The sequence below is a fragment of the Panthera leo genome, chromosome C1 (assembly GCF_018350215.1).
Source record: "Panthera leo isolate Ple1 chromosome C1, P.leo_Ple1_pat1.1, whole genome shotgun sequence".
Classification (NCBI taxonomy): domain Eukaryota; kingdom Metazoa; phylum Chordata; class Mammalia; order Carnivora; family Felidae; genus Panthera; species Panthera leo.
Genome location: NC_056686.1, coordinates 30,652,156 through 30,666,823, shown reverse-complemented (window position 1 = coordinate 30,666,823; position 14,668 = coordinate 30,652,156). Strand labels below are relative to the sequence as shown.

Genomic DNA, 14,668 nt, shown 5'->3' with positions numbered 1-14,668 from the left:
ACATATTGCCAGACTTTTGGTTTGAAGAAAGTTTGTATCAGTGGTATGTCTATTTTTGTTCACCCTTGCAATTCTGTGTATTACCTATCTTTTCATTATTATAGTTTGGTAAACAAATGAATTTCATTTTGATTTCATTTCTTTGTTTAATTGTCTTTTCAAGGGTGCATTGGTCATTTGTGTATTGCTTGTTTTAATTCCTTGCTCATACCTGTTATGCCCACTTCTATATAATGGTTTTCATTTTTGTGTTTATTGGTTTTTAAGAGTTTTTTGTGTATTGTAAGTTTGAATCCTTTATGCAGTCTCATGTATTGGAAGTATTTTTTTCAGTTGGTCATTTGTCTTTTGACTTGTGTGATTTTTTGGGGTCATAATAAATGTTTTAGGTTTGTATGTTCTCATACTTTTTGTGAGTACATGTTGGTTTTAACATTCTTTTAGAAAGAGAATATTATAGGGGCACCCGGCTAGCCCAGTCAGTAGAACATGGACTCTTGCTCTCTGGGTCATGAGTTCAAGTCCCACGTTGCACATAGAGCCTACTTTATTATTTTTTCTTAAAGATTTAACAACTTTTAAAAATGTTTATTTATTTTTGAGAGAGAGAGAGAGAGAGAAAGAGAGAGAGAGAGGCAGAGTGTGAGCCAGGGAGGGGCAGAGAGAGAGAGAGAGAGACAGAGAGAGAGAGAGAGACAGAGAGACACAGAATCTGAAGCAGGCTCCAGACTCTGAGCTGTCAGCACAGAGCCCAGTACGGGGCTCCAACTCATGAACAGTGAGACCATGACCTGAGCTGAAGTCAGACGCTTAACTGATTGAGCCATCCAGGTGCCCCGAGTCTACTTTAAAAAAAAATGAGAATGTTATAATAGATTTATAATGTATTGAACTGTTGGAACTTACAGATGTGAACAAAAAGTATTGTTGATGCTCTGGTGTAAATGAAGGTATACTCAGGCCTCCTTGCCTTCAGCATGCCTGTTGCTCTTTCCTTGCAGTCCCCTACATACATAATTACAGATGGAATATGGGATTCTGTGTTGTCCAGGTGGGTACTTTTGGTTAGCTACCCCACTACCCAGTTTCCTTACTTTCCTTTTTTTTTTTGGTTTACATCTTGCTAGTGCCTAGCATCATAACTTGTAACGGTGGTTCTCACTCCCAGGTGCACAGTGTAATCACCTGGGTAGCATTAAAAAACATTGATGCTCAGGCTTATAGTATTCAGAAAGTGTGTATTGATTAGAATTAGATTTAGATGATTTGCCTAATAGGCAAATGTTTCCTAATTTATAGTCTGTCTTTACTCTGAGGTCTTCATTTAGCTTGTTTAGCCTAGCAGGCAGTTTTATTTACTGAGAAAACTGGGTTTTAGTCTCAGCTTTGCCACTAACTCGCTGTACTTATAACCTGGGACAAGATACTGCCCTCTCTGGGCTTTAGTTTCCTCTTTGGCTATATTAGTGAGGGGGGACTGATTAGATCAGATCAGGAGTGGGCAGACTTTTTCTGTTAAGGTCCAGTTAGTAAATATTTTAGGCTTTGTGGGTCATACAGTGTCTGTCAGTGTCTATTTTATTTATTTTTTATTTGTTTTGAGAGAAAGAGTGGGCATGCTTGTGTGTGGGAGGGAGGGAGGGAGAGAATCCCAAGCAGGCTTCGCACTGTCAGCACAGACCCTGAAGCCAGGCTTGATCCCCATGAATCCCAAGATCATGACCTGAGCTGAAATAGAGTTGGACACTTAACCAGCTGAGCCACACAGGCTCCCCTGTCTGTCATGGTGTCTAAAGCTCCTTTTAGCTCTGGTATTTTGTGGTTCTCTTCTTTCAAACCCTAGCCAGGGGTCTCACCTCGAAACACCAAGAAAAATCTTGTTTAATCACCACCAATTAAATATAGATAATACCAAGCACTTCTATAGTGCTTATTACCATTTGCCTGCCATTATTCTAAATATTTCATCTATATTAACTCTAATCTCCAGAATAACATAGTGAGGAGTGTAGGTACTATTATTATTATTATTATTCCCATTTTATAGATTAGGATACTTGAGGCAAGGAAAACTAAGATACTTAAATATCCTGCGAAACGAAGTTGGGTAGTGGAGTCAGAATTTGAACCCGTGCTTCTGGCTCCATCATACACTGTTGGCTTTCCCTAACTTAGATACAGACCTCCAAATAATATATGCTCTATCTCAGGTATCTTAAAATAAAATCTCACTGAAACTATCAAAAGTGGGCCAATCTGGAGGCTGTAAAATTGGCCACAAGAAGAGCTTTATTATTGATTTTATTTTCTCAAAAGAGCCCTTTTGTTTCTGTCCCAGCATTATGGTCACATGGCATCGTCTTTGTTTATATTTTCAGCTTTCTATCATATTTACTCTTCAAAACCTTGAAGGGGTTCAGTGTATGGAAGCTGTCTTCTCAGTTTCTGGAATTTAATTTCACCTTAGTAGGAATTCATTACTTCAATCAAGCAAACAGACTAGAGTCAAATGGGAATAAAAACTCCTCACGAGAGGCAGCAGAAACAGCTTGTGTTATGGGCAGAGCATCTAGGCTTTAGTCGTGTCTCTATTGCCAGCCAATTATATATGCAGGGGAGCTCCCTGAGCCTCTGTATTCTCAAGTATAAAATTTCAGGTGATCGGACCGGGTAGATGATCTCGGAATTTCCTTACATCCATGCTTTGCCAGGGCTTGCAGGTGGACGTCTAAGCAGCCACTGCAGAGGCTCTCCGTTGCGGAGTTTCTCATACTTCAGCTTTAAAGTATGTTAAAAGTATGTTAACTTTTTTTTTTTTTTAACGTTTATTTATTTTTGAGACAGAGAGAGACAAAGCATGAACGGGGGAGGGTCAGAGAGAGGGAGACACAGAATCTGAAACAGGCTCCAGGCTCTGAGCTGTCAGCACAGAGCCCGACGCGGGGCTCGAACTCACAGACTGCGAAATCGTGACCTGAGCCGAAGTCGGCTGCTTAACCGACTGAGCCACCCAGGCGCCCCAAAAGTATGTTAACTTTAAAGTATGCCAGTTTTGCATTCTCTGCCCTGATCTGTCTGCATTTATTTATCTATTTACTTAAACATTTATTTATTTATTGAGAGGGATGAGTGGGGAAGGGCAGAGAGAGAGAGAGAGAATATCCCAAGCAGGCTGTCTGCATTTATTTATCTATTTACTTAAACATTTATTTATTTATTGAGAGGGACGAGTGGGGAAGGGCAGAGAGAGAGAGAGAGAGAGAGAATCCCAAGCAGGCTCCGCACTGTCAGCACGGAGTCCGATGTGGGGCTTGAAGTCACGAACCACGAGATCATGACCTGAGGCAAAGAAATCAAGACTCGGATGCTCAATCTACTGAGCCACCCAGGTGCCCCTGTCTGCATTTATTTAGATGTAAAAATTCATGTTTTACGTTCTTTTTACCAATTAGGAAGATCTGGTGCTTAAGAAGAATGCATAGTGTACTTATTATGTATGCACCTCTCAGTTTGAGAAGCATGGCCTTGTATTATGATTGTAGTTCCTTTTCCCTTAAATAGAGATAGCCATTGGAGGACCAAAAGTCTCTATCTGCACTACAAATTCCAAACCACTCCTCTCACTAGACTGAACACATCAGGTACAGGTTCTCCCACTTTCTGTCTGATTTAGTCAGCATGTCTGCAGTTGAACTTCTGCCAAGCAAAGCTAAAAGGAGTAGTTGCCTGCCATGTTCCTGCAGCTAATTCATTCTTTCTTAATAAAGTGTACATTTTTTAAGAAGTTATCCTTTTATTAAGAAAGAAAAGTTAAATAGGGTGCCTGGGTGGCTCAGTCGGTGGTTAAGTGTCTGACTTTTGATTTCAGCTCAGGTCTTGATCTCAGGGTTGTGAGTTCAAGCCCTACATTGGGCTCCGTGCTGGGTGTGAAGCCTACTAAGAAAGAGAGGAAGAGAGAGGGAGGGAGGGAGGGAAGGAAGTTAGGCAAGAGATTTGACCTTTTCTCTACTTTTCCACATCTCTTCATTTGAATAATCAAATTCAAAATCTTTTAAAAAAAATTTTTTTTTAATGTTTTCTTTATTTTTGAGACAGAAAGAGACAGAGCATGAGCAGGGGAGGGGCAGAGAGAGAGCGAGACACAGAATCTGAAGCAGGCTCCAGGCTCTGAGCGGTCAGCACAGAGCCCAACGCGGGGCTCGAACTCACGAACCGCGAGATCATGACCTAAGCCGAAGTCGGATGCTCAACCGACTGAACCACCCAGGTGCCCCAAATTCAAATTCTTTTAATCAAAAAGGAAAATCAACTTTTGGTGATAGAGCCAGGAAAGCGATTGAAGGATTTCAGGATCTAATTTGGATTGGGAAGGAAACGAAGTTAAAAGGGGGAAGATAACTTATGAGGAAGAAACCAAACAAGGAGGGCAGCTTTTCATTTTGCTTATAAACAGCTATGTTGGGGCATCATAGCCAACCTGAACTCAGACAGAGCTCCACAATCTGCCCAGTGTCCAGGATCTTGCTGATTAACACACTTATTAGGGCCACCCTAGAGCATAAAAACCCTAAAGGGTTGGAGCCAAGTTGCCTGGATTTTAAGTCCTAGCCCCACTACTTACTAGCTATGCAACCTCTCTGTGCTTCAGATTTTTTTTCTTATGTTTATTATTTATTTTGAGAGAGACAAAGATAACACAAGGGTGGGAGGGGCAGAGAGAGACGGAGAGAGAGAATCCCAGGCAGACTCCACGCTGTCAGTACAGAGCCTGATGAGGGGCTCAAACCCATGAAACCATGATATCCTGACCTAAACCAAAACTACCCAGGGATTTTGGGGAGTTTCTCCATGGTGAAATTTCTTTGGACCAGGGTTTCTCAACTTCAGGACTGTTGACATTTTGGGTTGGGATAATTTTTTGCTGTGTGAGCTCATATTTCCTTGTAGTATCCAGTTAAATACCTAGAACATTAAATGTTTGCTGGTTATGATATTTAAAGAAGATGGTACAGTCACACTTTAATGTCTCTTAGAAACTTTAAACCACGTATGTCTTTATAGTACAGTTACTTGTATCTCTGTTTCTGCTAGCCTGGACTCCTTGAGGACAGGGACCCTTTCTTAATCTTCTTTGCATGCCTAACATCTTGCAGATTACCTGGCACATAATAGACTCAGTAAATGTTTGCAGAGATAAGTCAGTTATGTTGATAATTGGCTAAGTAGGTTAAACCTGGGATTTTTCAGAATATTTCAGCTATCAGACCTCACAAAGAGGCCAGAGCCTCCTTAGTATTGACAGAATCTGATTTGTGCAGAGAGAAGCATTTTATCCAGTCATTTCTGTGTACACAGATCACAGGTGTCTTCTGGGAGAGTAGGAGATGGAATGGAGTGGCATACTGCCTTTAAAAGATAACACAAACCCTTTAAGCTCTTCTTAGCACCCAGGGCTGCCTGTTCTATAGGCAAAGTCACACTGAAACTGTAATTGAAGCTGGAAAATAGGTGAAATGTAAAGCAATCAGCTACAAACCTAACTTACCCTGGTGGAATGTTGTTTTGTGGGCAGGTAATAAAATAAGCCCAGTTGGGGCATTTGCAATATAAATATCTGTATGGACCAAATGTGACGTTTACAAAAATTGATTGGTTTCTAAATTTGTTTAGATATTTATCCTTAGTGCCAATGTGTAAAATGTTGCTGTGTTTTTGCTTTTTGGCTGGGTGGTATGATTTTAATTGATAAGCAATGTATGCCCTAAAATGCATCATTCATGGGGCACCTGGCTGGCTCAGTTGGTGGAGCATGTGACTCTTTATCTCAGGATTATGCGTTCAAGCCCCCTGTTGTGTGTAGAGATTACTTAAAAGTAAAATCTTAAATGCATAATTCGTAAGTGTACAAAAAGTGAAAATACCTGTGTAGGGGTGCTTGGGTGGCTCAGTCAGTTAAGCGTCGACTCTTGGTTTCAGCTCAGGTCACGATCTCACAGTTGGTGAGTTTGCTGCCTTGCTCCCTGTTGCCCCAGCTTGCTCTCTCTTTCTCTCTCTCTCTCTCAAAAAAATGAAACATAAAAAAATTTAAAAAGTGAAAATACCTGTGTAACCACAACTCAGTTCAGGAAATAGAACGTTACCAGTCCTCTCAATAGTTTTGAAAATTGTGATTTGATCCAGCAATTCCACTTCTGGGTGTATATTTAAAAGAATTGAAAAATTCAGCAAATGTTTGAAAATTTCATTTCATTGCAGATATTCACTGTTTTCTCATTGTGCTGAAAATCTGTCATCCAAGTCTTTCGTTGTTATTGTGGTAAAATATACATGACATAAAATGTACCATTTTACCATGCATTAAGCACATTCACATTGTTCTGCAACCTTCACCCTCTATCTCCAGATCTTTTTCATCTTCCCAACTGAAATTCTGTACCCATTTTTTTTAAGTAAAAAATTTTTTTAAAAAACATTTATTTATTTTTGAGAGACAGAGAGAGAGAGAGAGAGAGAGAGAGAGAGAGAGAGAGCATGAGTGGGGGAGGGACAGAGAGAGAGAGAGAGAGAGAGAGAGAGAGAGAGACAGAATTGGAAGCAAGCTCCAGGCTCTGAGCTGTCAGCACAGAGCCCAATGCAAGGCTCGAACCCGTGAACCCTGAGACACTCAACTGACTGAGCCACCCAGGCGCCCCTGTACCCGTTTTATATGGACTCTTCATTGTTCTCTGCCCCAGCACCTGGCAACCACCATTCTACTTTTTGCCTCTGAATTTTTACTAGTTTAGTTACATCATGTAAGTAGAATCATACAATATTTGGCTTTTTGTTACTGAGTTATTTTACTTATCATAATATCTTTAAGGTTCATCCATGTTATAGTATGTGTCAGAATTTCCTTCCCTTTTAGGGCTGAATAATAATGGAATAACACATTTTATTTATCCATTCATTCATGGTGGACTGTTGGGTTGCTTCTACCTTTTGGCCTCAGTGATTGATGCTGCTATTATAGACATGGGTGTATAAATACCTGTTCAGCTCCCTGCTTTCAGTTCTTTGGGGTACATACCCAGAAGTGGAGTTGCTAGATAATATGGTAATTCTATTTTTTTATGTGTTGTTTTTAAGATTTTATTTTTTAGTAATCTACACTCACTGTGGGGCTTGAACTCACAACCTTGAGATCAAGTGTCACATGCTCTACAGACTGAGTCAGCCAGTGTCCCTCTATTTTTTATGTTTTGGTGAATCACCGTACTGTTTTCCATCCACAGCTATGTCATTTTACATCCCCACCAACAGTACACAGGGGTTCTAATATCTCTACATCTTCACCAACATTTGTTATTTTTTGTTTTTTGATAATAGCTATCTCTGTGTATGAAGTGCATCCAGATTTTTTTATAGGAACTTTTTGTTAGGGAAGTTTTCCAACATATAAAAAAAATAGAATGAGTACCAGTTGAACTTCTGTGTGTCTGTCACCTAGCTTCAGTAAGTTAGGAACACTTGGCCAATCTTGTTTCATTTAGTCTATCCCTCTTCCACCATTATTGGAATGTAGATCCCAGTTGTCATATACTTTCTTTTTTTTGTCCTATGGTTAAAAACAGAAAATAAAGATAAAATTTTAATGTTATGAATGTTACTGCAAATTTTACTTGCATCATTGTTCTCCCTTTCATTTCGTGATCATAATTCTTTTCTAAAGTAATCTCTACCCAATGTGGGGCTCGAACTCACGACCCCGAGATCAAGAATCAGATGCTCTAATGACTGAGCCAGCCAGGCACCCCAGTGATCGTAATTCTTGTGTCATTATTAACAAATGTCTTTTCAGCGTCATTTTTGCTCTCATGCAGTGCAGCTATAGATGTACTTTACATATGCCCTTCATCTACCCTTGCCTTCTTGCTTATTAAAAATTTATTCAGGGGTAAAATGAAAAAAATACACAGTAGCTGTGATCACAAGTTGCACAGTCATTTGTAAGCTCAACTTTAACAGCACATCGCTAACTGTCAAAAGAAGTCATATTAGAATGGAAGAGTGAAGCAACATCATTATTGATATAACCTTGGATCAGCTCATTTCTTTAAAAAATATATATACTTCCATTCATAAGTACTTCAGTATACTGTATACCTCAAAGTTAAAGACTCCTTTTTTTTTTTTAAGTTTATTTATTTTTTTTTGAGAGAGGGAGTAAGCTGGGGAGGGGCTGAGAGACAGGAGAGATAGAGAATCCCAAACCGGCTCTGTTCTTTCCTGATGTGGGCTCAAACCCACAAACTGCGAGATTATGATCTGAGCCAAAACTGAGAGTCGGACACTTAACCAACTGAGCCACCCAGGCGCCCCAGTGACTCCTTTTTTATTTTCTCCTTTTTAACAAAACAAAACAAAGCAAAACAAAACACAAAACTATAAAGCCATATGATACCTAAACATTAACAATCCTTTTATTATCAGATACCTGTTTAGTACCACCCATATCTTTATGCCCAGTTTCTTTTAGTCTGATGGTATGGGAAACAAAAGTTGACAAATCACTCAAAGATGACAATTCACATTGGTAACCAAGATGTAGTACTTTTGTATGAATTACAGTTTTTAGTTTGTTAACTCTGTGAGCAAGAAGTCTTTCCTTAAACCATGAGTACTTCTTTCTGATATTTGTTGGCATTTGCATATACCATAAATAGTGTAGTAGTCTACTTCCTTTAAAATAAGGTGAGCCTCATTCTGGGGTTACCTTCTGTTTGATTTATGTTGATGTGTTTATTTGTTTAAGCTTACTATTTTAAGGAGTTCTAGAAGATACCCTTAAAGACGAGACTCAAAATGACAATTTACCAGGTATCTAGGTGGCTCAGTCAGTTGAGTGGCTGCCTCTTGATTTTGTCTCAGGTCACGATCCCAGGGTTGTGGGATTGAGCCCCATGTCAGGCTCTGCGCTGAGTGTGGAGCCTGCTTAAAGATTCTCTCTTCCTCTGCCCCTCTCCCCTCTTGTGCTCGGTTTCTCTTTAAAATTTAAAGAAAAGTGGGGGGGGGGGGGGATGAAAATTTATCTACAAATTTATCTATATGTCGGATAGAACATGCTGGTAGGGATATTTACATTTTGGTTTTTTTTGTAAGTTGGGGATGGTAATTTTGCATTTGCAGCGATAATTTCCTTAACATTAATCTCAATGTTAAAAACGAGAATCCACTTACAGGGTTCAGAAATCTTCCACTGGCAAAATCAAGTTGTTGCTGTTTGATTTCTTTCACGTTGATTGGGTCATTTGGAATGCAACAGAGCCAGCTAAAGTTTGTGGGAAAAGAGGGAGAGGAACACGCAATTGTTAACTCCTTTTCTCCTGTAGTCTTCTTAATTTGTGCAGAAGACTGCGGTGTAGGGTATATCCTATAGCACTTTGTAACATCAGAAGGAAGTCTTGCTCAAGATACACAGAGAGAACACCCTGTGATCTAAGATTCCACCAGTATTCAGGTGTAAGAATGCAAGTTTGTTGTCGGGCACAGATTAAATGAGTTAAAGGCAGAGCTGATTCTTTCCTGGTGACTCTTTATATGTCTTATGTGCACTATTTTACTAATTAACAATTTTATTTTACCTGAAGATAGCTTCTGTCCCTGTTGGGTAAAAAACCTCAGTAGCTACCAGCAAAGAGGCTTCAGAGAGATAAATAATAACACTAAATTTATTTCCCATTATCCTTCTGTTGTGATAGTAGTTGTTGTAATACAGGTAGTAATATAATAACCCTTCATAGCATCTGCAAAGTTAGGCAAAAACTAAGTGCTTTGCATGTATTAACTCACTTAATCCATGCAACAACCCCACGAGATAGACATTATTATCCTCATTTTACTGATGAGGGATTGAGGCACAGAGAAGTTAGTAACTGACTACTCCACTGGTACAAATAGCTGGTAAGTGGCAGAGCTAGGAATTGATCTGAGGCAGCCTGGCGCCAGCGTCCTTCCTCCTAACCATTATACTGTGCTGTACTTAATCGACACCCATGTAAGTAAAGGGAAATGTGAGATAAAAAATGCTTTTAACATCTTTGTGGGCTCTATGGAACTTATTATTTGTTCATTCAATGCTCCCTGTAGAATCAGTGATTACAGAGAGAACATTTAATCTCAAAGCATTCATCCCTATTTTCAAACTAGTATTTTCAGATCTGCACTCCGAGACCTTGCATTTAGAAAAAGTACATTTGAACTTTTTAGTTGAATTGGCAGATCAAGAGCTTACAGACAGGATATTGCCTTTGAGTATTTAGACTGTATATGCTGGCCCCCTGAAGCAGTAATTTGGTTAGATCACAATGTTTCCACTAGAGTGTAGCAGTATTAGGGGTTCTGACTTCAAAGTGTGTATGTGTGTGTTTTATATGTATCTTTGTAAATAGGCCACTTCTTCACAAATGGAGCCAATGCTATACAAATCCTAGAAATGTTTCAGAGCATTTTAATCCAAGAAATATCTAAGCATTTGAAGTAGAACTATGAGCAATGCAAAATGTTACCTTTCTGGAGACTTATGATAAGTAAAATAAATAAAACAACCTGCCCATTTTTAAATGCTTAAAGTTCAGGCCTAAAGAACTTCCAGTTAATCTTGCAGAATTAGTTCTCACTTGAGCACTGATTTACATACACTTTTTATCTTTAAGTTTAAACTAATTGCCACTATTTGATAAGAAAGCCAGTGTTTTGTTTTCTCCCGCTACCTTTGTCCTGGGTTTCTTGGGTGGGTCCCCTATGCCCTGAACACAAATGCTTAGAGCACATCTATTCCGGTGCTTTGCATCAGTCACGTGTTTGGCTGGAGGGAGGTACGGATCACCATTCCTACCTCAAATGTGCCTTTTATGGAAGCAGGTGACTATCTCATGCTAATTTTCTTTCCCCTAGGTTTATGAAGGCTTAGACATCATCACCAACAAGGTTTCTGCCCAAGAGCAGAGAATGTGCCAGCACCACATGATCAGCTTTGTGGATCCTCTTGTGACAAATTACACAGTTGTGGACTTCAGGAACAAGGCAACTGCTCTGATATCCTTAGGAAAGACAGCAGCTAGGCTTGTGGGTGCAAGGCAGCCCAAGCCAGAAAGTTTTCTTTTCAGTGACAGTTTCTTCTAAACAGGGGCACCCAAGACCTAACAACCCATAGGTAGCATCCCCATCTGAACTATATGGATTGAAAGATACAATGCCCTTGCTACTAAGAACCTTGTCTTCAGACTGCAGCATTTAGCATCCCTTGGGCACTTATTAGAAATGCTGAATTTGGTCCTCACTCCAGACCTGTTGAATCAGAATCTGCATTTAACGAGAATCCCAGGTGATTCATAGGCATGTTAAAATTTGAGAAGCTGTTTTAGTGGCAAGAACACTGATTTAGGAACCAGAAAATCTGTGTTCTAGTCCCAGAACTACCTCTTTGGACCAAGTGGATTTTATTGGGTAGAGAGCGTTTACCCCACGGAGCTTCAGTTTCCCACCCTTTAAATGAGGTTACAAAATCAGTTTATAAATATAATGGAGTTACAGTTAGAATGTAATAGGGATTGTTGGGTGAGGGAGGACTGCAAAACACCAATAAATTTTTTTTTTCTAAAAATAATTTTTTTTCTGTGATCAGTGATCTTTTACTTTTTTAATTTTAATTCCAATATAGTTAACATATAGTGTTACATTAGTTTTAACGCCAATAAATTTTTGAAAAGACTAGTATAAGGGAACTGCCCTTGTATTTTAACTGTTTAGACTGCCTTTAATATTTGGACTGCCAGATGGGGCTCCTGGCAGGCTCAGCCGGTAGAGCATGAGACTCTTGATCTCGGGGATCACAAGTTCAATCAAGCCCTATGCTGGGCATAGAGATTACTTTAAAAAATATATTTGGACTGCTAGATATTAAAACATAATGAAAATTCATAATAATTATAATAGCATGGAACTTACACTAGACAGTCTTATGGCACAGAATAGAGAAAACGCAGAATACAAATTCAAATCAATGTCCATACTTAGCTTATGATCAAGGTGGCATTTTAGAACAGTGGAAAAATAAAGCAGCAGTTAATAATTATTCCCAGGACTTGGGGTGCCTAGGTGACCTAATTGGTTAAGCGTCTGACTTTGGCTTAGGTCACGATCTCACAGTTCTTGAGTTGGAGCCCCGCATCCGGCTCTCTGCTGTTCAGATCCTCTGTCCCCCTCTCTCTCTGCCCTTCCCCTGCTTGTGCACATGTGTTCTCTCTCTCTCTCCAAAATAAACATCAAAAAAATAATTATTTCTAGGACAGCTAATTATTTTGGAAAAAAATAAAATCACAACCTCATTATATATGACATAAATTGCAGATGGATTTCAGAGTTAAATATGTGTATTCTTAATGAAACTTTAAAACAAATGGGATAATATATAATTGAGTACTTATGTGATTTTAACTACACACAGTAGGGAAGGACTTTGTAGATATCTAGTCTTTAAAAAACATTTTTTTAATGGATTTTTTAAAAAGTCTGTTTATTTTGAGAGAGAGAGAGAGTACAAGTTGGGAAGAAGGAGAACGAGACAATCCCAAGCAGGTACTGATGGTGCAGATCCTGTTGTGGGGCTCAAAACTGTGAGATCATGACCCAAGCTGAAGTCGGCTGCTTAACCAACTGAGCCACCCAGGTGCCCCTAATGGACTTTTTAACTTAATTTTTTCCCTTGTTGTGTTAAAGTACACACAAAACTTCCCACTTAGCCATTTTTTTTTAAGTTTATTTTTTGAGAGAGACAGAATCCCAAGCAGAGACAGGGAGAGAGGATCCCCAGCAGGTTCTGCGTTGTCAGCACAGAGCCCGACACATGAGATCATGACCTGAGCCAAGAAACCAAGAGTTGGACGCTCAACTGACTGAGCCACCCAGACGCCCCTATAAAAAACGCCTATGGATCAATACGAAAAATACTTAAAGGGCCTTAGTAGTAATTCACAAAGGAAGAAGCATAAATAATGGTAAACATGACAAAGGGCTTACCCTTGCTGTTAAGGCCATGCAAATCAAAATAATGAAATCATATTTTTTTGCCTATCAAATAGGCAGAGATTAAAATGCAGATAGTAATTCTTGCTCTACCTGCTTTACAAGGCAATTGTATCAGATGAGATAATGTATATGAAAGCCCTTGGCAAATTAAAACATATCACCAAATGTCCATTGTTGCTTTAAGACAGTTTGGTTCAGAAAGAACTGATAGAAAATGGAGTTTTCATATAGGGCAGCATGGGATGACTTAATCACATCACTTACAGGAATGGAGATTTCTGAGTTAAGGTAAGAACTTAGAAACAGAATGTCAGAACTGAAAGTACTTTAAGAAGTATTCTTAGTTAGCTTTCTTTTTTTTTTTTTTAATGTTTTTATTTATTTATTTTTGAGAGAGAGAGACTGAGCATAAGTGGAGGGGTGGGGGGCAGAGAGAGAGGGAGACACAGAATCTGAAGCAGGCTCCAGACTCTGACCTGTCGGCCCAAAACCAGACGGAGGGCTCGAACCCACAAACCATGAGATCAGTACCTGAGCTGAAGTCGGATGCCCAACGTACTGAGCCACCCAGGTGCCCCCTTAGTTAGCTTTCTTGATTGGGCAGGTGAAGATATTAGATACTGAGGCCCAGAGAGGAGAAGGGTTTTGCCCAGAATCACAATTGTTTCATGGCTTGGGCAAACAAGTCAAACCTTTCCCCACCAAATGTCACCTATCCCATGTCCCTCCCTCTTTTCCACTCTTTTTTTTGGCATCTCACCATTTTACCCTTCTCTTTTTACTTTCCTTGCTCCCTTTCCCTTTGTTAATCATGTTATATATTTGAATTTTTATTACAGTTACTATGTAATTGTGTGCTCCCTATGCTTAAAGGCGGAATATAGAATTTCTCTTTTAAAAAACAAATAGACAGTGTTTCTTCTTTATGATCCTTGATCGGTAACAGCTTTCTTCCCACCCCACCCCAGCCTCTTCGGGGTTAGTGGGCCTCTGATAGAAAAGAGGTCATCTATCTCTGTGCCCACAGACAGGCTGGCAGGGGGAAGAAGCATGTAAATGAGTCTTTGTCTAGGTTGAAAGTCTCTTTATCAATTATCCTTAGAAGCAAAGCCCTTCATAAAGCAGATAATTATCTGCTCAACAGAGATTCTAAAGAAGAATTCAAAGTAGCAGGGATATAAAAACAATAGAGGCTCAAGTAAATTCAGTACTTACTCAATTGAAAGCAAATATTTCAGGCATTGTGGTAGGGGATTTATATGCCTTGTCACATTTAATGCTCTGAAGAATTCTGGAGAATTTTACAGGTGAGAAAACTGAGTAACTTGCCAGAGAGTTGGAGCTGGTCATTGAAATCTATTTATCTTTGGAACCCATGCTTTTCAGTTTATCTGGTGGAATCTCAAGTGGCCAAAATGTGCATTACTACCACATAATGGTGGGGACTGAGTCCAAGAACCATGGCTTAGAGAAACCAGCTTGTATTTTGCCTTAGAAGGTAAAGTCACACCATGGGCGTCACCTTGGTGGCTTCCTGAGCAGCTGACACTCGGTTCTCTGAGAGCCCTTGGGCTTGTGTTCATTAAACTGATTTGGAATA

The 14,668-nt window shown here is 39.5% G+C and overlaps 1 protein-coding gene across 8 annotated transcripts in view; it reads left to right on the top strand.

The window, feature by feature from the left end:
* Nucleotides 1-14,668, top strand: part of TRIT1 (tRNA isopentenyltransferase 1) — a 43,055-nt gene that overhangs the window by 14,808 nt on the left and 13,579 nt on the right. For 5 of the 8 annotated variants that reach the window (XR_006205874.1, XM_042951202.1, XM_042951197.1 and 2 more), the window contains exon 2: nucleotides 10,936-11,076. The exons of 1 other annotated variant lie outside the window; for it this stretch is intronic. Coding sequence is in view for 6 of the 7 variants with exons in the window: in XM_042951202.1 (XP_042807136.1) it covers nucleotides 10,936-11,076 (141 nt within the window). In the remaining variant the exon portion in view is untranslated. Of the gene's footprint in view, nucleotides 1-880; nucleotides 1,052-4,251; nucleotides 4,268-10,935; nucleotides 11,077-14,668 lie in introns of those variants that run through there. 2 more of the 8 variants (XM_042951200.1, XM_042951201.1) reach the window with 2 other exon arrangements.